Source organism: Malus domestica, chromosome 15, assembly GCF_042453785.1.
Source record: "Malus domestica chromosome 15, GDT2T_hap1".
Classification (NCBI taxonomy): Eukaryota; Viridiplantae; Streptophyta; class Magnoliopsida; order Rosales; family Rosaceae; genus Malus; species Malus domestica.
The window spans coordinates 2038777-2062528 of record NC_091675.1 but is presented as its reverse complement, the minus strand read 5'-3'; the positions used below and the strand labels follow the sequence as shown (position 1 = coordinate 2062528).

Here is a 23752-nt window from a genome sequence, read left to right as displayed (position 1 = left end):
TCAAAACGGGAAAAACACAACTTTAAGACATGGAAACAAGACAATTTATGCATGAGATTTACGCAAGGATGGCACACATCGAATAATCAAGTAATGGACTGGCACAGCAGGAACTGGCATACTGTTGACAAATACAAAGCTCTGTCATCCATTGAATGTGAAGTTCGCTAATAATCCAGCATTTAAAACGAGCAATACGTTGTATGGAGAGAATCTCGAAAACACAATTACCACGATAATGTTAACGACAATCGCCATGCTGTGACGACCAGGCAAAATCTACAGCATTTCAGACAATAGTAAAATATGAACACTTACCCTGATCACAACAAAAAAGATGAACTAGCAGACATACAACGCAAGAGGCTGAGCACACCCAAATACCGAGATAGCAACTTGAGACTGACATTCAACCTACTGCCAAGCGAGAGCAAGAAATACTGAAATAATAACAATCACGCACAACATCTTCAGTCTATGATCTTGCTGTCCCTGGCCTGTACCCCTGTGCAGATGGTGCCTATGTGCAGGTCCGCCATGAAATGTATTTGAGAACCCATGAGGAAATCCAGCACTTGCACCGAACATGGCGGCCTCAGGAAACCCATGTAGCGGAAAATTGAATAGAGATGGGATAAAGCCACCAATGGCCGCAGAAAATGTGAAATTCCCAAACCTTGTGGTTGCAACTGGTGCAAACCCGCCCAAACCTCCCATCCCTCCCATGAACCCAAATCCACGGTGGGCAAAATGGCTCTGTTCTGGTGGAGGGGCTGTTTCAGGTCGTTGTCCTGCTGGACGGTTTGGGATATTAATACCAGGAATTGACTTCGATCTTGGGTCAGTTGATGTCTTTCCCCTTCCGTATAAGGGAACCAAACTCTCCTCCTTTACGAGCGCTTTGCAAACAGGGCATTCCTGAGAGTGGGAGTGAATGTGGAGCCACTTATAAAGGCAAGGCCAGCAGAAGAGATGGCCGCATAGGGTCACAATTGGGTCTTGGGCCAAGTCAAAGCAGATATTGCATTCGAAGTCACCAGCGTCACCGTTGTTATTGCTACTGCCGGAGAATGAAGGCCCTTGGGACGACCTACTCGTTGATTCCCCGAACCCACTTACCATCTCTGGACAACCCTAAATGAATTAGTTCATGAATATCGAAACCAGCCACTGAAACATCTAAATTTCCTTAAACCACTACAAAACAACATCATCATTTCAGGCAAGCCCCAGTTGCACCGACTTAACCCGGACAGCAATTAAAATTCCCATCAAACAACATGAATGATACAAATAAAATAAAAAATATTAAAAAAAACAAAACCCATAATTAAATGATCTAATATCTTCTTACAAAGACATGGAAAATCTCTGAAAACTCAGAAATCCCAGAAATCTGAACCTCAATTTAGTACAAAAATTCGCAATCATTCCTAATTCATAACGAATTTCTGAAAACCCTACGAAATTTGAATCAAATTCTCTTGAGATTTCTGATCATTTAAAAGTAATCGATTTAGTCTCAACAATTCGACTTTAAAATTGACCCATTCAAATACAATAATATCTTCCTGAAATCACAATTTCATACGCCAAATTCACCGATTTAAACCTAAAAGTTGAAATTTAATTCATCGATTCGCACAATAATCCGAACGAATACACGGATTGAAATTATCGTTGGGATCGCTACTGACCTTCACATAGAAGAAGTGAGGCGGATCGATTCGCAGTCAATCCGAGCACCGGCGAGAGATCTCCGTGCCGGGAAGGAGGAAGAGTGCATAGAATTTGGTGCTTGGTGGGCGATGCAATTTTGACGCGGGTTGAGATCTCCGGACGGGAGATTTGTTTTTATGCCTACCTGGCGGCTTCTGAGTGGCAGATCGTGACTTCTCAAATTTTATCCGTTGGATTAGATTATGGATTCTGATTCTAAAATCAACGGTGTCAAAAATGAATAATCTTGAGAGGTTTTTGGGCTTCACTAGGCCCATGATATTTTAGGCTTGGGCTAATTCGTCATAAGTGTTGGGTTTTTAACATAATTTGGTCCGGTTTCCGCTCGCTGTTGACTCTTTCCTCCTAGAACCGAACCGACCGAAATTGACGAATTGGACCCCGTCCCACTTAACGGTGTCGTTCGGTGAACGAACTGAACTGTGTCCACACATCTCCTAATGATGAGAAGAAAAATAGTCAATGATTATTTGTTTTAATTTTTTTAGATTGCGAATAATTTTTGTACTTTAAACTACACCAGAAAGAAAGGCACAATTCAAACTCAAGTTAATAGAACGAAAAAAAAAAACAATATATACCAACTAGGACAATCAACTATTTAATTTGGATTTTAAGTTAGAATAATACGTGGCTACTCTAAAAATGAGTTGGAGTTTTTACTTAAAATTGTTCGTTGTTGATTCATGGAACTTCGTGTTTACGATCAACATTATTCATATTATAAATCATTCTATAAATATCATATCTGCAAAAAAATCAATTTAAAACTAAGATCGTTTAGTTATCAAACTGTATAAAAATAGATGAACAAAATTGGTAAAAACATTAAAAACTGTCCATGTGTTTGCTACTATAAATAGTTTACAGAGTAATTCGTAATATTAACGATTCTAATCATAAACACAAAACTCGATAATTTGATCATAAAGAATTTTAAGTAAAACTTCTTATTCATCTTTAAATAATCATGCAATACAAAAAGGGGTTAGACAGCACGATATCCAACTACTAAGGATGTCTTGTGCTTGTGGTGAATGTTATTCTCGTACGTCGTTTTATAGTAAACGATGCAGAATTCAATTTGAAAAATTATCTATAACCACTTTCGTTGCCCACGTATATCTGACGTGCATTTCCGCAAAATATCTTTCTAATAGGATGCATTTTCTGTCACTTATTTTTTTCACTCACTGAAACTACTACTTAAATCCAAATGATGCGAAATATGTCGCATCGTGAGCTTTCTTTTTCTTTTGCGGGATGCGACACCATTAGCTTGATAATTCAATCAAAGATTGCCAATCATCTATTATTCAAGAGTGATTAGTAACAAACATACCAAAACAAAACATTCAGAATAATAAATGTGTTCTTTACAATATTTAATAAATGACGTATTTGCTTAATAAGAATCTGAAAAGTAAGGAAATGAAATGAAAACACCGAATTCTTCTCATCTCGTGTATTGAATTGCTGGTTTTAAAGAGAAATCAACGTTTTTGAATTTCAATGTGTTAATGAACAAAACATAAATTACAAATTGAAATGATTCATATATCTATAATTTAGTACGCAGCCTTCAAAAAAATAACTTTGTATTTTGTTAAAGAAACATCATGTTCGATTGAGCGACATTCAAATTCAAATGCAAAGATAACGACAATAAACTATTCTGATCTACTTAATTATGGTCCAGGGTGCCGTTAAAGCGCATTTTGAACAAGAAAAGCATTGGAGAATCACTCCGAGCAACTATTATTTCATGGTAAAGAAAGGGTCAAAATGCTCATGTAAATCATGTTGGATGATTACCAGACGCGCTCTAATTGTCAATTTATGCTTTTTCGCAGGGTCCCATTCCTTCTCTCTCTCTCTCTCTCTGGAGGGATGCCAAACATACTGGGCAAATCAGAACGCGAAAACAAAAAAGCCTTCAAGACATCGACGTCCACCTCAATTAATTAATTAATTAATTATTAATATTATTATTTGTTGCGTTTATAAATAAATAAATGGTTGGCCGCTGCCCACTGGCATATTAGTCAATCCAGCACAAAAAAAACCCAAAACCGACTCACAAGTCACCAGAAAAGAAAGTTCCGCAGTCTGTCCTCCTCCTCCACCCCATAATTCCGTATGTCCCTTTATATCCCGCCGACCTCCGCCAACCTCAATTGTTTTTCGCTGCCGCATTTCGTCCAACACTTGAGACGCAATCCATGTCGCAGACCATCAAATATTGGCTATCGGAGCACCCAACCATCTTAAACTTCCGCTGGAGCACCACCCACTCATGGGGATCCACCTGGTCCTTCCTCTTCACCGCCATCCCCGCCTACATCGCCGCCGCCGCCGCCCTCCACCTATTACTCACCCTCTTCCGCCGCCGTGACCGCCCTGTCCCGCTCGGCCCAATCCCTGCCGTCCACAGCCTCTGCATGGCCCTCATATCCGCCGTCATCTTCGCCGGAATCCTCGTCTCCTCCGCCGCCGAGATTCGCGAAACCCGCTGGTTCTGGAGGCGCACCAAGACCACCCCCTTCCAGTGGCTCCTGTGCTTCCCGCTCGGCACCCGCCCTTCCGGCCGCGTCTTCTTCTGGTCCTACGTCTTCTACCTCTCCCGATTCCTCCACCTCCTCCGCACATTCTTCAACATCCTCCGCCGCCGGCGCCTCACCTTCTTCCACCTATTCAACCAGTCCATCCTCATATTCATGTCGTTCCTCTGGCTCGAATTCTCCCAATCGTTCCAGGTCCTCGCCATACTCTCCACCACTCTGCTCTACTCCGTCGTCTACGGCTACCGGTTCTGGACCGGAATCGGGCTCCCCGGCGCGTGCTTTCCCTTCGTGGTGAACTGCCAGGTAGTGCTGCTCGGCTGCAACTTGGTCTGCCACGTCGGCGTCCTCTCCCTGCACATTTTGAAAGGCGGCGGGTGCAACGGGATCGGTGCTTGGCTTTGCAATTCCGTCCTCAACGGCGCGATTCTGTTGCTGTTCTTGAAATTCTACGTGAAAATGTATTTGAAGAATTCAGCGGTGGTTGATGAGGTTGTGAGTTCGCCCACGCATTTGGGATCTGAGTCGGAGTCAAAGCCTGTGGTTAAAGAAAAGTATTGTTAACGATAAATATTTAGTGGCGCATAAATTTCGATAAGGCTGTCTGATTAGATTAGCTCTCGCATCCGTTTGGACAAGTAAAATTCCTCGCGAACGGTGTGATTGGGCTGCCCTACCCAAGCTAGTTTCTCGATTTAGTAGGTTCAGGAGTAGATGGAAATAAGCTTCATTGTGAATAATATTTTTCCTAAAATAAATTTGAATGTTCTCTATTTTTTATTGGAGAGGACAAAATCCTGGTGTTGGATTTTGTAAGGGATTTTATGTTTGCTATTTGGACTCCGATGTTTTCATACACAAATTAACGGAAAAACTTACAAATGTATAAAATCGATGAAGGGCTTGGACAGCCTGAAGGATGGCGTATCTACTTTAAAATCGACCCTATTATTTAGGGGTTTATGTACTTTTCTTCTATTCATACTAGAAATTTTGGTAGAGACGAGAATCGAACGCAAGATAGTTGAAATATAAGAGATTTTATATGCTTAACCACATTTTCCTACCATCCTCATGTTATTTTGGTTGTTGAACGTTCCACTTGAATGGTCAACCAAATGCAGCATAAAAAATTAAATTATATTTTTGTAAATCATATGATTTGACAATTGATGATGAGATTCATTATTTAAATTATTTAAAATAAAGTCAATCAGTAACCCACTTTATATTGTTTACAAAATATGATTTAAAAAAATAATCTCGTTTACGTTTTTCCCTTAAAATTTATACGAGTTTGATCATTATGCGAGAAAAATTAATTTGTTGTTGTCATTGCGTGCGTAAACATGATTTTTACTTGTAAAATGAAAAATTAATGTGCTTATAGGATGTGACATCTTTTTTAAAGTAGGAAACGGCGAAATCGGTATTGAAGATCCATTTTTTCAATTTTTTAGGGAAAAATTAAGGGAGCTTTACCGAAATACTTCAGATACTGTTCATTTTAACGAAAAATTATATTTTTACTCTAAAAAGTCAATCATAGTACTATTCACTTACAACACCTTTTGTATTTTCGTTAAAACTCAAAATTTTCAAGCCATTTTCATTAGCGCAAAAAATTGAACTTAGGACGTGTCGTATAAAATACAGGCTTGAAACTCATCTCAACAATTGGACCACCCCGCGGTGGTTAATTTTTTAGAAAAACTAATGAAAATGACCTGAAAACTTTGAGTTTTAACGATAAAGACAAAATAAAGGGTAAAATAAATAGTACCATAATTGACTTTTTAGTGTAAAAATATGGTTTTTCGTTAAAATGAACAATACCGTGGGCTTTTAGTTAAAACTCCCTAATTGTTTTAAGGTGATAACCTAACTAATTATGCGCATGGATGTGCAAGAATAATTACATCACCAGATTGCCAGTTGAATACAAATTTTTTATTTTATTTTAATCTTAAAATTTTCAACTTTGGGCCTTTGGCGTGACCTAACCAATTACGGCATTCGAAAATACTAAATTTCAAAATTCCGGAAACAATCGAATTGACATTAGAATCTCATGATTCCGATTCCATCCGTCCGAAAATTCGAATATCCTAATCATGTACGCTAAAGGGCTAGCAAAATTTGGTGATAATTTGGGCCTAAAGGCCCAACACAAAACAAAGCAGAGCCCAAATCCAGAAACATAAGGGCTAAAAGAAAAGCGAAGAAAAACCCAATTCATAGTGAAGGCTTAAGAGTCAAATTCCCCTGTTAAATAGCAACCATTTTCTAACTGGATCGCATTTGTTTTTTGTTGGATAAACCTGGATTTAATACATCCCAGTTTTTTATTTTTATTTTTTCGGTTCTTTGTCATCCAAATCCAATCCGATCAGCCCCGACGTAGCTTGATTACCTCTATCAACCTTCATCAAAGCCGGTCGTGGCTCGATCACTAGCAACTCAATTTTCTCCTTGATTTTCACGATTGCATTCCCTTTCCTACCAACATGTATTTGGATGAATCCAATGTTTAGCAACACATGACATTGTCGAGAAGTATTATCGAGCCACAAAGAACAGGTACGTGTCTTCATATTTGCCCTAAAGTTTTGTTCATCCACATGTTTTTTTTTTTGGTTTTGCACTTCTGTCTTGTTGATCTTGATCACTCGCTGACATTAGAGTCTTCATGTTCTTGTGATTGATGACTTTTTTGGTCGGATTAGATCTTAATTTGTAGCTGGTTAGTCTTTCGTTTGTTTGTTTGTACATTGTCAATTCTTCATTTTGGTTTCCATAACTAGAAATGTTCTACTTTCAATCTGATTAAGTCAGTCAGTTATGACAGTATACGTGTCTTTTCATGCTTAAGTTTTAATCTCTTTTGCCGTACGTAAGAGTAAATTAAAGTGTCGCTTTGTCAAAAACATAAAACTTGGATCTTCTCTGCAATTTTATCCCTTCAGATATGGATGGATTCGTTGAGGCACATCCATCAGTCTGCTGCTCCACTTGCATCAGACTCCATCACCAAACAGCACTCGTGATTCTCGTAGTAGTGAAAACTAAGATTGCTTTTCTTTTTTTTCCCCTTAATATTACTTCTTATTTTTTGAGATATATCAAAGAGGAAGCTAGTAGATTTGTTGTTTCAATCAAATTATCGAATTTTATCGTCCAATGTATTTTATTTTACACCAACCAAATTTTATCCAACAAATCTAACAGCTTTAATTTAGCTTTTTGACTCGTTCTCTATTTCTACAAAAATAAATACTTCCATATTCGCACTTAATTTTGCTCATCATTTACCTAAACTGCTAAACAAAAAAAGACATCATCTCGAACGGCTTACACAAATAGGCCGAGTTCTAGCGATCCTGGAAAAATATCATTTGCCTATTTATGATATTTTCCTTTTTGCTCATTTAGCTATATTATTTTTGGCATTTATATTTTTGGTGTATTTATATATAAATCGCCTTTTATTTTTGGCCATTTTTACAAAACCCGCTTTATCTTTTTTTTTCTGGACTTCTTCGACAACACAAACTTACTCTTCGTTCTCGGAGAAAAAACTTCTCTCTAACTCAACTTTGGCATGAGGTATCAATATTTTCCCCCAGTTTTTCTGAATTTTAAACTCCTTCACACGTACATTGTTTTGTTTTCCCATTATTTTGTGTTTTGGGATTGAATTTCTACCTTTATACTTGTTCGTGATTATATGTCAATTACCCAAAAAGTAGTGGCATCGATATGTGAAAATTTAATCATCACACCCCTTTTGTTTTTCATACCAGAGTGGCTTGTCTTTGTATCTTAAGGATAAATTAGGGTTTGAAGGTTTTCTTTAAGGAATTGTTATTAACACATCAATAAAAAGTCACTGTGACACGTTAATAAAGCTCAATTCATATTGTGAGGATATATTAAGATATGGAAGTTTAATTGTTATTGACACGTTAATAAAGTCATCATGCATTGGAATTGCAAAATATCCCAAACTGCATGATAAATAAGGCTCCAATTTTGTGCCACAATTCAGTTTATTACATATATAAATATATGTACAGTGTTATTGTGTTTCTTAATTATTACATTCATATTTAAATTCAGGGACATTTGAAGTAAATTTTAAAACCACATTTTATTAATATTGCAGCTGCATTGAGGGAGGTTTTTCCTGGAACGAGATGGATGTTTGCAGTCCTTTGAAACCAGATTGTAAACTAAAACACAGGCCTTTGTCTCCTATTAGAGTTATGAGGGGTGTCTTATGTTTAGTAGTATTTCTCTCAACAGCATTCACGATTCTTGTCTGTTTTGCTCCAATCATTGCTGTATTATTGCGCCTTTTGAGCATACATATCAGCAGAAAAGCAACCTCCTTACTCTTCGGCATTTGGCTGGCCTTGTGGCCCTTCCTTTTTGAGAAGATCAACGGCACGAAAGTGGTTTTTTCTGGTGAGACGGTGCCACCCAAGGAACGGACGCTGCTCATTGCCAACCATAAAACCGAGGTTGATTGGATGTACTTGTGGGATCTCGCGTTGCGTAAGAGGTCTCTTGGAAACATCAAGTATGTGCTAAAGAGCAGCTTGATGAAGATACCGGTTTTTGGTTGGGGGTTTCACATTCTAGAGTTCATCCCGTTGAAGAGGAAGTGGGAAGCTGATGAACCGGTTATGCGGAAAATGCTTTCATCATTTGCTGATCCTGCAGACCCTCTTTGGCTCGCCATTTTTCCTGAAGGAACTGATTATAAGTACTACTTTTTACCCCCTCTATTGTTTTTATCAATGCATTTGTATGTACTTTTAGATTATTAGGTTGAAGTTAATATATTCAGGCTATTAATCTCCATTCGGTTATATAATTACTCAAACTATAACATATACGTTCTGCACTGAGAATTTCTGGTTACAGTATTGCCTTATTTTTTATGTACCTCTCTACAATGCCACATAATTCTTGGACCCCATTTTTTATATTGCATAAACATTTCTAAAACATTGTGCATCTCATATTTTTCGACTTGCAACCTTCTACATTGCATGCTAGGGTCTGTATTTATTTTAACAGATGAATATATGAATATTTAGTTTTCTTTTGGTATCTATACAGTGAAGAAAAATGCAAAAAGAGTCAGTTGTTTGCTTCTGAAACTGGACTTCCTGTACTGTCACATGTGCTGCTTCCAAGAACAAAAGGCTTTTGTGCTTGCTTGGAAACTCTAAGAAGTTCTTTGGATGCAGGTTATTTATACAAAACTCCACTCTGATTTTTCCAAAAAATTTCTTACCGAACATTTTGAAAATTGTGTGCTCATGTGCCGTGTTATACGCATATGAGCCCTGATGATCTATATTGTGCTGCAGTTTATGACTTGACGATCGCATACAAGAATCAATGCCCTTCGTTTCTAGACAATGCGTTCGGCGTGGATCCATCAGAAGTTCACATACATGTTCGGCGCATCCCTATCGAAGAGATCCCCGCTTCTAACACCGATGCAGCCTCTTGGTTAACAGAAGCATTCAGGCTCAAGGACAATCTACTGTCCGATTTTGACGATCAAGGCCATTTTCCTAATGAAGGAGGAGAAGAAGAGCTTTCTACATTCAAGTGCTTGGTAAATTTTATCTTGGTAATTGTTTTGACTATCATGCTGATTTACCTAGCCATTTTTTCATCTGTCTGGTTTAAAGTATACATCGGTTTATCATGTGCGTACCTTGCCACAGCTACTTATTTTGATTTTCAACCGATGCCAATTTTAGACTTTGTTCAAGCAACATGTGTTTGCAATAGAGCAAGAATTGAATAGCAATTACAGGAGAAATAAAATGTGCAAATTACCAATTTTTGAAGTGTTTTTGGAATGTTTACTGTTACTATATATTGTTGGACTTGCACCTGTGTGTGTTGGCTGCCAAATTTCTTATGCCGAAACAGGAGAAGAACAACTAGGACGTCACCGTAACGGTTTATTCCCATCCCAACCTAAGTAACCAGTCATTGTCTTGAGGCAAGCAATAGATACAAACTTCATTGTTTTAGTCACTGCAGCACATAATTTAAGGAGAGCTGTAAATTTTGCCAGTAGCATGCTATTGCTCGGGGATTCTTCATTCTTTGAAACCACATAAATAGATCTACAAATAGACCACTTGAAATATGTAAAGTTTGGAACTTTGGACTCCCAGAAGAGACTTGTCATTGTTTCACAGAATTACTGTGAATGTCTAACACCTTCAGCTTTGGATGTAATCTTCCTGCAATGAGTTAACTTGTTTAGTACAGTGCAAATAAAAAAAACGGCGTCATGTTTGAATTGCTTTCAGTGCTTCTGATAATATTCGATAGAAAAAGTTAAAGATGCTTAAGAATGTAAAAGCAACTTGGATTTTTATTAAATAATTTGACACACAAATAAGTGTTTTTTTTCTTGTAAAAAAGTAATTTCATACACAGATTAGAAAAAAAAAATTGGGGTTAATCTCGTCTTTATGCTTAAAACAAACAAGGGAAACTTGCATGCAATAGAAAACAATGAAACCCCGACAGTGACAACGATTAAACGAAAACGCATTTTGCTTGGCTCTGCTGTAAAAAATCATTCATTTGCCGTCTGCCGTCTGCTTGCTCATTGATCTTTATGGCCAAACATTGTCTTCCAATAATTGACCAACCGTTTAAACGGTTGCTTATATCAAAGCGATGTAGGAAGTTTGTTTCATTGGCCAACCGTTTAAACGGTTGCTTATATCCAAAGCGATGTAGGAAGCTTGTTTAATCGACCAACCATTTAATTGGCCAACCGTTTTAGTCGTTCCTGCTGTTTGTCTTTTATACAAACACGAATCAGGTCAGTTGACTAGATGTCATGTTGACCCCCTTATATGTGTTGTGTTCGCGTTAAGCCACGAGTTGATTGGCACACAAATATAATACAATGATATAATATTAACATGCAATAACTCATACTATTCAATTCAAATATGAGAAAAATTATCATTTTATTGATAAACCATTTAGATGAGCATTGTCAAATTTTGTAAAGGTCCTATCTTTGCTAACATTTCAAGCGTTTACGTGTAGTATTTAAAATTGTAGCCCTAAAAAGGGTTATTCTTAACGAGGAATGATTAAAGGCAAAGTTTTTGCTACCATCATACATTCAAATCTTATGCGCATTGTGTCATTTGTATATATAAACCACTAAACAGGATTTCAAGAAACACTCATCCCACCTCAAATCTTATGTGCATTATTTTATTTACCAAATTACCAAGAAATTACCAAATTGCTAAAATGGTTGACACGATCACACATCAGATATTACCATTCAGAAGTAAAGCAAAAGTTAAAGCTAAACAACCGATAAGGTAAGTTTCCTAAATAGGAAAGTAGTGACAAAAGATTGCCCACCAATACTTTGATGACGTGGCGAGCTCCCATTAGTGCATTACCCAGTAAACGTTAGTGCTTCCGGAGCATCGGGGAACACCCCACTATGGTATCCCACGTCACGTAAAGAGAGGAAGAATTTAAAATACCAAACTTAGCCCTGGAATACAAGTATAAATACCAATCGCCAAGCAGAAGCTCACACCACCAAATCAGATTGAATCGTAATTCCAGCAACTGCCCTCGACTCTTTCTTCGTTTTCAGTTATCATGGCGATTAAGCTCTATCTTCTTCTTTCTCTCGTCTCGTTAGGTACGTACCTCATCCCTCTCAACAACTAAACTCGATTGATTACAGTAATTAATACAGTGATTAACTTAATCTCATCAACTTGTTTTTGTTTCTGGGTAATGTTCTTCTAACTGCAGCTGCAGGTAATGTAGTGTACGCGACACAAGTCACGCTCCAAAACCGTTGCACCTACACAGTATGGCCGGGAACTCTCTCCGGAAACGGCGCTGCAATTCTTGGAGACGGCGGTTTTGCATTGGCCCCGGGTACATCGGTCCAGCTCACCGCCCCTCCCGGATGGTCCGGCCGGTTCTGGGGGAGAACCGGCTGCACCTTCGACGACGCGGGAAATGGAAACTGCGTCACCGGCGACTGCGGATCGCTAAAATGTGCCGGCGGTGGCGCGCCTCCCGTGACATTAGCGGAGTTCACGATCGGGTCCAACCCAGGGGACAAGGACTTCTATGACGTCAGCCTGGTGGACGGTTACAATGTGGGTATGGGATTGTGGGCCACCGGCGGAACCGGCGACTGCCAGTACGCGGGGTGCGTGACGGACTTGAACGGCAGCTGTCCGGCGGAGCTGCGGGTGATGGATTCGGGGTCTGGGGTGGTGGTGGCGTGCAGGAGCGCGTGCGCGGCATTTAACACGCCGGAGTTTTGCTGTACTGGGGAGCACGCAACGCCGCAGACGTGCTCGCCGACGCAATACTCGGAGATGTTCAAGACAGCGTGCCCTTCTGCGTATAGCTACGCTTACGATGACGCTTCAAGCACTTGTACCTGTTCGGGGTCGGACTACTTGATTACATTTTGCCCAGCCGGGTCATCATAAGCTAATGATCCATTAATCTGCAGATTGGTATTGGTAGAAATTAAATTTTAGATATAAAGGACCCTTGTACTTATGGGTTTAATTAAACCCTTGTTTTCTTGGGAGACAATAATTAATCGGTATATGATGTTTGGTATGGCTAGGGTTATGTAGCAAATTTATTATTATTATTATCTTTACTAATTAATAAAACTCATTGTCAACCAAAATCATTAGTTTAACCTTCTAATTAAAACAGAACATGAATAAGAAATATGGGGCAGAAATGTAATTTCACATAACTAATTTTTTTTTTTTTCAAAGCCTCACCTCACCTACATGTAATCCTAACATATATCTAATTAAAAAATTAAATAAAAACTTGTCACTCCCGTATTTTCTATCACTCTCTTCCTCTCTCTTTCTATTTCAAAAACAAAAATAAAATATTTTCTCACACTTAGTGTGTGCCCATATTTTCTCACACTTATTGGTAGAATTTTTTTTCTTTTTTCAAACCGATGCTTCTCTCCTTTTGTCACTTTCTTCTTCTTCAACCAAGCATCGACAGTGCTAGTTACACCAATACCCTCCCTCTCTTGTGGAAGCCCTCATATCCTATAAAATAAACGGTTCGTCGTATCTTGGAATTGTGGACGAGTCCGAAGAAAACCACGCGTATTAGCTTACTAATTAATGTGAGAATCTTTTCCGACCATTTTGAGCCACTCTAAAACGAAAACTCGAACTGATCGAGGAAACAAAAATTACTAAATGAGTTTAGGACATTTAGCTTGAGTTTGGGTTTGGTATATCAACTGAAAAGATGCCTTACGAGAACCGTACTTCGTTTAAATCTGATTTCCATAATAGATGCAATAACACTAATGAAACACATCAAACTAACGACGTCATTGAAAATGAGTCCAACCATCAACCACCACATCTTGTAGTCTACAAAATATGGTTTAAAAAGATGATCCATCAAGCAGCACCCTGCAGCTAAAACTACCCTTCTCTATGCCATGCGGACGTCACATGAGCAAATTTCACGGAACAAACAAAATTCAAGTGACGTGAGATGAAAATTGAGTTTCAAGAGATTAAGCGGCGAAATTTAAGCTATAGGGAGAAGGCGAGTTCGATGTTGAATTCGGGGCGCGGGGGTGGCGTATAACAAAATAAGCCAAATAAAAAACGCTAAAGTTCCGACCTAAGTAAGAAAAACAGAGGCTTTTTCTTCCTTTCAAATTTCAAGGCCTTAGGCCAAACCACTGTGAAAACAACTCAACAAGCTTCTTTCCCTAATTTTTTTTTTTCCCTTTTTTTTGGAATCCCCCTTGCATTTCTAAATTTCTCTACAAGCAGCTTTCCTCTTCGAAAGCCGCATGTCACCTTCCCAGCCCAACTTTTTTTTAATCTATTGGGCCGTGCTGAATGGAACCCTAACATCTAACAGGCCCAGCATTAAAATGCCACCACCTTTACCCTAAAATTACAACCCTAAAAAAATTACCAAAAAAAAACAAGGAAATAGAACCGCCTATTTTTTTACAGGAGTCCCTTTTGAGGAACTGTTGCTTGAAAACCAACCATATATGCTGCTAATCCATGACGTTCTCATCTCACTAGAGCCTGTGCACTGCCCTTGTGCTTCGTCTTTACTACTGAATAGGGTTTGATCCGAGCAGTCGAGCGAAGCCCCGCATGCCGAATTGTATGATTGACAAGCTGAATAGCAGACTCGGAGCCTGTTGTCCCCGTCCTTGTCACACTTTTGAATTGATATCTGCAAGGACACGGTCGGATTCTTAGTATTAGAGAGAGATGATAAAGGTGAGAGAAGGTGATGGAGAAAATGAGAAGGGAATGTCGGGTTGTGGAGTGGGGAGGCAACTTACCCAGCAAGCCAGCTGCTTCGCGGTCATATCACAGTAGCTGGTTCTGAAGATGCTAAAAAGTTTCCGGGTGCCACCAGGAAACAAACGGTGGTAGTTGGGCATGACCACTACATCCTCAAGCTGCTGCAATATGCTTGGTTCACTGGGTGCACAGTGCTGTCCGGCACCAGAGTCGACGTTTTCCAGCACATCTTTACAAACTTTAAGGCTGGACTGGAGCATGGTGCTGTTCTGGCATGAGTAGCCTGCATAGTCAGAGCAGCGGAATTCACAGACTCCATCATCACAAACACCTCCGTGAAGGCTGCATTGCTCATCACAAACCGCTGCATTCCATACACAAGCAATGTTATCAGAAAACAGCTGATAGTCATAATTTTAGCAGTCATCATGAACATGACATGGTGCAAAGAATTTAGAAGGTGGTCCTAAATAATTCAACCGGCATCAGTCAAGTGTCTGAAAATTAGGCGATCATTCTCAAGTTGGCTACATTGGTCATATAGACAAACTGGAAGAAGAAAAACGAGAAAAAGAGTGCATACCAGTGGAGCAGTCAACACCAGTGTAGCCTTTATTACATTCGCACAGCCCGTCAGAAAGGCAGCTTCCACGTCCATTACAGTTGCTTGGGCAGGTGCCTGCAAATATCATAATTTCAGTAGTGGTTCTAGGTAAATGGTGCATCATTGCATCTTGTGTTCAATACAATAAAAACAATGAAACCCTATATGAGGTGCTTACGTTTACTACAATCAGAACCATGAAACCCTAGAAAACAGTGACATCTTCCTTCAACACAGTCTCCATTGAAATTGCATGACTTTGGACATTGTCCATTTCCAGGAACTAGGGCTTTACTACAGAGTTCATCGTACGCCGGGCATAACAATTCCCCTGAAAGAGGAATATTTCAAGCTTTAATCATGGTAATGCACATGGAAAGATTAAGAAGGAAAATGATAGATAGAACAGCATCATTACCATTAAATCCTGGGAACTGAAGGGGTCCACCAACTTCAGGACATACTTTCCACATACCATCCACAGCAACCTGAAAATCGATAAACGATTAAATATGAGACAAGAAGATTGCAGGGGAAATAAAATATGAAGCAGGTTCAAATATAAAGATCGCTTGTCTATTTTATGGTTGATAAAGCTACCGTGATCCCCAATGTGCACCCAATAATCTAGAGCAGATGAAAAAGAGCACAATCATTGGAATAACATACCTCTAACGAATTGCTAATACATCTGTGCTGATAACATCCATTTCCTTGGGTCATAGAACCCCGTACAAACCCTGTGCGTACCAAGGATGAAGCCATACACCTACAAATGACAAGATGAATAATCATTAGCAACATCTTGCAATTTATAACTGCATCCAACAACTCAATAAGAAAGCAATGTTCCTATTTTAGTAAGGTGGAATTGGCTTTGAAATCTCACCTAGAGTTACTTCCTCGTACTTCACCCAACATTCTGTCAGGTGGTCGAGCGCTGTTAGTGTCAGTACATGATCCATCAGAGTAGGCAACGAAATAGGTGCAATAATCAGCCAGTGGGGACTGCCCACCTGAAAAGGTCACAAGAAACAGAACTCACATCAAGCCTCAAACCAGGTACTATGGGTAACCGATATTACAATACCCCAAATGATGAAATGCTTACTAACCAGTTCAAATATGATACGGTAAATTACAAATGCAAAAATTATACCTTTGTTAGCCTGGGGAAAATAGCGTGCCCACTGGGGTAGGTCTCCACTGTAACTTACGATTGGACAGTAACCTTCTGCTTCTCTGTTGTATGTACATCCTGACAATTGGGTTGTGTTGCAGTGATATGCCCCCTTCCAGAAATTGCAAGGGGAAGTAACAAATTCAGTTCCTTGGTTGCGGCCCCAATCAAGAGTGTCCGCCATACTATAATTAGCCTGGTACCATCCACTATCTTCTAATAAAGCAAGTGTCATTTTTGAAACCACAGATCTTGTATCCACTGACCCCGTCATAATTTCATTCATTAGAAGTCTTTTCTCCCAGTGTGACCCTGAAAGTTATTAGATGTACAATGATTATTAAACATTTAAATGCTATCACTATGTTGGTATAAATCCTTTTTTTTTTTTTTGGTAGGGGGATCTGCTACAGTTCTTACTATCTATCAACTGTAAAGATTCTCTTTTTGGCATTTCAAACTCTCCTGAATATAGTACATGAAAATATGGTTCCTCATGTTATATAACAGATCATCCATAAATTTTAACTAAAGTACAGCATATTGTTGATATAACATCTGCAACATAGCGTACAACTTTTAGAGTACCTGATGTGCCACGCCCTCCACCATCTTCTAGCTCTAAACCCGTGAAATTCTCAGAGAATGCCTGCCAGAAAAACATTCAACCATTAATTTTCTCCGAAAATATATGGCTTTCTTGAGCAGCACAGCAAATCCATGCACAATAAATAGAGTTGATATTTACCTCATAATGATATCTTGAATGCATGACTACACGTGGAAGAACCACACGAGTCACCATACGCCCAAGCTTTTCATCCATTATTTGTTCTGTTACCTATAAATTGATAGCAGGTAAAATTTTGGGGCCAGAGTGTCGATTAACTTTCCATAATCATCAAAGAAACAGCATGTTTTTCAAAAATAAATTTCAGAGGACAAGTACAAAAGGAAAATCTAAAAGTTCCTAAAGGCTCTTATGCAGATCATGAGCTATTGTCTGTGAAATGTTGCGACAAGATGCAAGGATTATACTTTCGAAAGAAGAAGAATAGTATTTTGGTACATTGAATACGATTAGAAAGTAGCATGCTGGTTAAAATTTCACTCAATTGACCGTATACTAGTATAATGGGGCAGACTGATAAAGGCAGAACTCAAATTCTAGTTAAGGAGTGTATCTCATTTCTTGCAATTCCAAAGCACCTAGATGGATACAAATCTTATAGGCCTTAAGAATGGGGGAAAAATGATAAAGGCAAAGATGTATGATTTGAAGTTTCCAAAAGTTAAAACCAAAATACATAGATTTCAAGTGGTTGTGAAGGAATATTTTGATGCATTAGTAATAGTCTTTACCTGACTACGCCTTCTTTTCCTTTCATCCCTAAAATGAGCAAATGCATGGGGATCAAAACCGAGAACATGCATAACCTGAAAGGATCACACATTTTAATCAATAAGAAAGCACATCCATGTTATCAAATTTCATTAAGAGCCAACTGACCTCATGTATGAGAGTAGCAGAAAGTAAAGTTTCTGCTTCAGCCGTCAAATGGCGAGGAGCAACATTTACATGTCCTGTCCCCCAAAAATATAAAAAGATACTATCAGTCCTGATTTATATTGCAAGAAAGGCACAAGAATGTCTAGGAAACAATGCTCGATGAACGAATTACCAGCAATTGCACGGCCCCATTGATCACGTTCGCAAGCCACTGCCCATGCAAGGGTGTTCCCAGTGGTAGGTCTTGTTGTCACCAGAAGAACCAGGTCTGTTTCAGCAACACCCTCTGTAAAAGATCAACAATATGGTTAGTAGGATACTAGTGTATGTGCACATAATAAGACTTGCCACAAAAAACTAAAATCACATGAAGCAATGAGCTTGATACACAACGGCAACCCTGCAAGTAAGATACCTTCAACATATTCACGTGGCAGTTGTACACCTCCATCCTGGCCGCATGCCGAATACCCACTCAACCGCAAGTTCCCCCTCACAGGTTCAACAGCTAGGGCTCTCTTGAACCAGTCTGCTGTTTGCCCTAGAGCCTGCATTCAAATACTTCTGAAGATTAGTTTCATGCATGCTTCAATTTTCCCGGACTGAGTAACATCATTATGTATCACCGCCAATACACTCATCTACCATGTGCAAATTATATCTACTATGAACTGACATAGAAACTGTTTGATTAAGCAGAATCCAGAGACAAGAAACAGCACAAACAAAGTTGAATAAGAACAACATACAATGGTTGCATGAAGTACCAACTCAAAAAAATAAGACAGGTGGATACCATAGTACAATCTAACCTTGCGAAGGCGTTGTCTTTTGTCCTTTCCAGCTATATCATCCAAAGTGCAGTTATACCAGCAATCACCAGAAATTGGAGGATCACCATGAGGATTACAAGAAGGAGAGCCAGGAAGAGAAATAACAGGAGGCTCCCCAAGCTTCACAACATTGCCAACATTACGACAATCTCTATCAGGAGAGTGACCAACAGCATCATAATTTAAATATATTCTAATAGGCCTTTTAATATCCTTCTGCTGTACAGAGTACTTGGAAATTCCAAGTAATGCCCTACCCTTTTGGTGAAGGGGTTTTGATACACCAGACCCCTCATACACCTGCGGGGTAACAGTGTACACTTTGCGACCAGGTCGCCTCCGCTGTTTGATTATCTGGTCATGAATGCAGGAATGTGAAACAATGCTATCGGATAACAATTCTGGGCTTTGCCCTTGCAGAGTGTTTTCTTGGAATGATGCATTACTAGCTTGCAACCACATAAACAGCAATATAACCTGAAGCAAAACAAAAATACAAAAACCACATTTGTCAACGAAGCTAGCAAATTTAAACACCTCGGTTTTCAAAAGAGACCCAAACTTAATGTTGACACAAATTGGAGGGGAAAGATCAACCACTCTACACACAATCCCAATACATTCACAAAACCAAAAGAAATGGCCGATCTAACATATATAGTCTCAGAATAGCTAAAACGGATATCAAACTACGAAGTTTCCAAATCCTAGAGGCTCAAATTAGCTCAAAAAGTGAACGCCACTGTTTCGTCTCGCTTCGACCCGAATCTGCTTCAACATAAAAAAACACGAACACTAACAATTGACCAAACCCAACCCACAGATCAGCTCAAATCTATTAAAAAAAAAAAGAAACTGAAATGTGACCCCTCAGCCCATAGTGAACAGTTTCCACAAAAGGAAAGTTTAATTAGATGGAAGCATAACCAAGCAAAAGCAAATAGCTTGGAAAGTGGAAATCCATTCCGTACTAAACACAGCTGCTTCCATGAACCTAATCAAAGTAAAGGAAAGCCCTAACCCGATGTTTGGTTCCCGGGAAAAAGAAATTAAAAAAAAAAACAGATATCAGACAACAAATTTAGGGTCATTGCAGTGCCAAAATCCCAAATTCTCCCATCTATTCCCGCAATTTCTGAGCAACCAAACACACCGTAAAGTCCTAACTCAAATTTTCCAGGGAACAAAAAACGGAAAAAAACTTAAACTCCAAATCGTCCAAGTGAAAAATAAAATTGAAAAAACTGAAAGAGCTGACCTTGAGGACGTCTACGGCGAATCTGGGAGAAGGACATGGACTACGCCGCATCATTACCTCCATGAAATGCGGGAAACTGAAACACTAAGGGCATCGATTCCATCAACTCGCCGGCGATTTTCCAAACGGCTTTAAAACCCAGAAAAATCGCTGGCTCTTCTGCATTTCAATCGACCCAATAATTTAATCAACGAAAACAATCTATTTCCCCCTTTTGGGCTTTTGGGGTTGGATTCGACAGCGCCGTACAGTGTGGGTCTTAGGTGCCTCGAGAGCACAAAAAAATGCTGCTGCTTTCGACGACTGATTCGAACGAGGAGCTCTCTGGTGCGGGCACTGAAAGCTTGGGTCTTTCGGGAATGCGAAGAACGCGGAATCAGTGACAGTGGAGACGAAGAAGAAGAAGACGAGGAGGAGGAGGGAGAGAGAGAGAGAGAGAGAGAGAGAGAGAGAGAGAGAGAGGGAAAGAGAGAGAGAGGAGGAGGAAGAGGTGCTAATGCTAAAAAATCATATGGATTGGGTGGGCTGGGTGCAGCTGATGATTTTATTTAATCTTTTTTATTTTTTTATTGGGGAATTTTGATTTATTTTATTTCCATTTTTATAAGGTTAGTAATTTGAAAAAAGATGGAAAGCAAAAGGACCACCATGTTGGGTAGAATTACGTTAGGCCCCATCCAACGTTTAATAATCTCGTTCATTAATTCTGTGTGTTTATTCATGTTAATGTCGCTTTAACATTCCGTAAATCGAAACTCTTTAAATTATGTTTTGTTTTCTGGGAAAATATTTGGCAATGTTTCCTGAAATATATAAGCTTTATTCCTCCTTGCCATCTCAATTTGAAATTTGGTTATGAGTTTCTTAAACCTGTAATTATCTTCAATTTTTTCATATTATTGCTTTTGCTAACTCCGAGGTGAAGAAACAAGCCCATTAAATTCTTTTATCTCACTAACTAAAAAAAGAGCATCTCACGCTCTTACCTCGCTCTTGACGCCTTCTACTTTCGTTCACGATCCAAGTTTCGATTTCAATATGAACTAAATCATCATATCCAAATTAGGATCGGTGGCTTTGCCAATCATCCATTAATGCGTAGCCTTTACTTTGTAACCTCTGGGGTGACATAGATCCAAGGGCTCGAAACACTTTATTTATTGTCGGAATACCTGTCTACTACGCTCTGAGACATCCGAGAAAACTTTAATTTACAGAGAAAGAAGGTCAAATTGATGGTGGAATTTTCTGCAAATGCGTAGTTTCAACTCAAGTTTATTTTATTTCTTATAATATATCAAAATATTATTAATTCTTTTTGTGTGTACATAACATTATATTTATGTCCTGCTCACAAAAAAAAATCATTATATTTATGTACATCTTGCTACAAATTGATCATATGCTCTACACGTGATAAAATTAACTAAAAGTGTTTGTACCATACTTGACCAATCCCGAAACTACCGAGCACCGGCCAACGCTATACTGTCAAGGACCCAGAAGAGTTCCCCTCCGACCAGGAGGCCAATCACTACTCGACACGTGTCAAGATTAGAAGCCAATCAGAGCGCAGCACGTGTCGACATCAAGAACCAATCACAACATGACACATGTCAATGTGACAAAGCTACAAGTTTTTCTATAAATAGGGGTCATTCCCCCACAATATTGCCTAATGCCATTTTGTGTTAAATCATTCACAAGAACTCACTAAATTGAGAGCTTGATCCTTTCTACTTGTGTAAGCCCTTCACTACTAATAAGAGCTCCTCTACTCCGTGGACGTAGCCAATCTGGGTGAACCACGTACATCATGTGTTTGCTTCTCTGTCTCTATTCATTTACGTACTTATCCTCACTAGTGACTGAAGCAACCAAGCAACCAAGCGAAGGTCACAAAACCTGACACTTTCTGTTGTACCAAAGTCTTCGCTGATTTTGTGCATCAACATTTGGCGCCGTCTGTGGGAAACGACACTTATTCCTACTCTCTTCAGCTGTGTCAAGCTGGTTTCTATCATTCGTACACTTTCTTTTGATCAGGCATCCTTCTCCAACATGGGAAGCGAAGGAAGCCACAGCACACAGAATGACACCCCCCTTGCACATAGTGCGAAACAACGAAAGAAGGAAGGAAAACGAGTTCTTCTTCAAGCTAAAGTCGATGAGTTGGAAGCTCAGAACAACAAGATAGCAATGAGGAATGAGGTCCTCCAGGAGCAATATGAGAAGCTCTTCGAGACACTCCACGAAGCTAGGCAAGCTCAGACACGCGAGCTTGTTGCCCCCGTGGAAGTCAACCATCAACTGGGTGCCCTCCAACATGGAGGGTCACATGCATTCGACATAGATATCCCTGATAGGGAACAGATTACCCCTCGACTTGATAATCAACATGAGGCTTCTCTTAACCCAGTTGCTTCGACCCGAACCATGAGAAGTGGAGGGAGACACCTCTTTGCTGAAGGGGCAGAAGGATCGAAAGCCGTCTTTCGCGATTGTCGGGATTTCCTGAAGCAACGTCGAGAGAATTCCATCCATATAAGCTCAAAGATCAATGACCCAAGGATTTCTGAGAGACTCGGTCCCCTGCCACGGCCCGAGCCGGCCACCAATTTGGGGAAGGGGCAACAAGTCCTAGAGAGACATGAGGGTACAGGGGACTCAGAGGTGTTCCGACAGACATACCCTGGAAGCCAGTACAACGAGTCCAGGGAAAAATCACATGCCCTTGATCAAACCTTCCTAATTCCAAGAGGAGATGGAGATTTACGAAAGAAAGCTCCAGTGGCACATAACTCCGCTCAAGACCCCCTTGTCCTACAACTTATTGAGGAAGTAAACAAGTTGAAGGCTGAACGTCAGGCTGAAATACCTGACTGGAACCAACCCAGGCCTGGCCCTCTTACAAGGAGGATCCTCAACACCCCCCTTCAAGCAAAGACAAAGCAAAAGCTTGGCTTGCAACTTTATACTGGAAAAGAGGACCCGATTGAGCACCTTAACCTCTTTGAGTCCACCATGGCATACCGGATGCACACCGACGAAGAGCGATGTCTTCTCTTCCCCTCCACCCTCTCTGGCGGAGCTCTAAATTGGTATTGTCGTCTTACACCTGAGACGGTAGACTCATTTGAGGAATTGAGGAAACTATTTGTTTCCCAACACATTTTCCAAACCGATCGCTTGCACTCTGCAGATGACCTGTACACTATCCGCCAGAAGCCAGACGAGTCATTACGTATGTATGCTGGTCGCTTCAGCCATGAATACTCCCGGTGTGCCGAGGCAGACGACAAGACTGCCCTCAAAGCCTTCACGGCAGGCCTACGTGATTGTTTCTTTAAATACATGATCAATGCCAATACTTGGAAGACTTACTCTGAGGTGATGGCGCAGGCTTATAACCATGCCTCCGCCGAGGCAAAGACATATCAGGAGAAACCCCCTACAACCATCCTTTATCAACAAGTGGGAGGTGGAAGCCAGACTCACCTAAATGAGAAGACCTCGACTTTCCAAACAGCAGTGGCACCTCCCCATGCCTTGCATAATGCTTCGCCGAATCAACAGACATATCAATTTCAAGGCAAGAGGAAGGATTTCCATCCTCACCACTCTCATTTCAGTAAAAAGAGTAAGGGACACTATCCCGATAACCAAGGGTATCGCCACAATAAC

At 39.9% G+C, this 23752-nt stretch overlaps 5 protein-coding genes across 6 annotated transcripts; 3 read left to right on the top strand and 2 right to left on the bottom strand.

Annotated features, from left to right (window-relative positions):
• Window positions 1–122: 122 nt before the first annotated feature.
• Window positions 123–1993, bottom strand: LOC139192364 (uncharacterized). Its single transcript, XM_070814416.1, has 2 exons — window positions 1698–1993; window positions 123–1124 (listed from the first exon to the last, which is right to left on the bottom strand). Exon 2 carries the CDS (start codon window positions 1120–1122, stop codon window positions 415–417), a length of 708 nt encoding a protein of 235 aa, XP_070670517.1. The 5' UTR covers window positions 1123–1124; window positions 1698–1993; the 3' UTR covers window positions 123–414.
• Window positions 1994–3648: 1655 nt separating this feature from the next.
• Window positions 3649–5096, top strand: LOC103440358 (fatty acid elongase 3-like). Its single transcript, XM_070814415.1, has one exon. It carries the CDS (start codon window positions 3963–3965, stop codon window positions 4863–4865), a length of 903 nt encoding a protein of 300 aa, XP_070670516.1. The 5' UTR covers window positions 3649–3962; the 3' UTR covers window positions 4866–5096.
• A 1583-nt stretch (window positions 5097–6679) lies between these two features.
• Window positions 6680–10166, top strand: LOC103440440 (probable 1-acyl-sn-glycerol-3-phosphate acyltransferase 4). 2 transcript variants are annotated; one of them, XM_070814414.1, is made up of 4 exons: window positions 6680–6881; window positions 8467–9069; window positions 9429–9559; window positions 9683–10166. In XM_070814414.1, exons 2-4 carry the CDS (start codon window positions 8498–8500, stop codon window positions 10129–10131), a joined length of 1152 nt encoding a protein of 383 aa, XP_070670515.1. In that variant the 5' UTR covers window positions 6680–6881; window positions 8467–8497; the 3' UTR covers window positions 10132–10166. The 2 variants fall into 2 exon arrangements, with proteins under 2 accessions (XP_070670515.1, XP_070670514.1); XM_070814413.1 differs by lacking the exon at window positions 6680–6881 and adding an exon at window positions 7781–7907.
• Window positions 10167–11896: 1730 nt separating this feature from the next.
• Window positions 11897–12977, top strand: LOC139192363 (pathogenesis-related thaumatin-like protein 3.5). Its single transcript, XM_070814412.1, has 2 exons — window positions 11897–12027; window positions 12144–12977. Exons 1-2 carry the CDS (start codon window positions 11985–11987, stop codon window positions 12839–12841), a joined length of 741 nt encoding a protein of 246 aa, XP_070670513.1. The 5' UTR covers window positions 11897–11984; the 3' UTR covers window positions 12842–12977.
• A 1061-nt stretch (window positions 12978–14038) lies between these two features.
• LOC139192362 (uncharacterized) lies at window positions 14039–20601 on the bottom strand. The gene is made up of 16 exons (XM_070814411.1): window positions 20069–20601; window positions 18790–19287; window positions 18393–18525; window positions 18150–18263; window positions 17978–18051; window positions 17830–17904; window positions 17216–17308; window positions 17056–17116; window positions 16447–16779; window positions 16177–16303; window positions 15957–16056; window positions 15706–15775; window positions 15466–15618; window positions 15267–15362; window positions 14722–15047; window positions 14039–14609 (listed from the first exon to the last, which is right to left on the bottom strand). The coding sequence occupies exons 1-16, from the start codon at window positions 20129–20131 to the stop codon at window positions 14364–14366; spliced, it is 2562 nt and encodes an 853-aa protein (XP_070670512.1). The 5' UTR covers window positions 20132–20601; the 3' UTR covers window positions 14039–14363.
• Between the last annotated feature and the right edge of the window lie 3151 nt (window positions 20602–23752).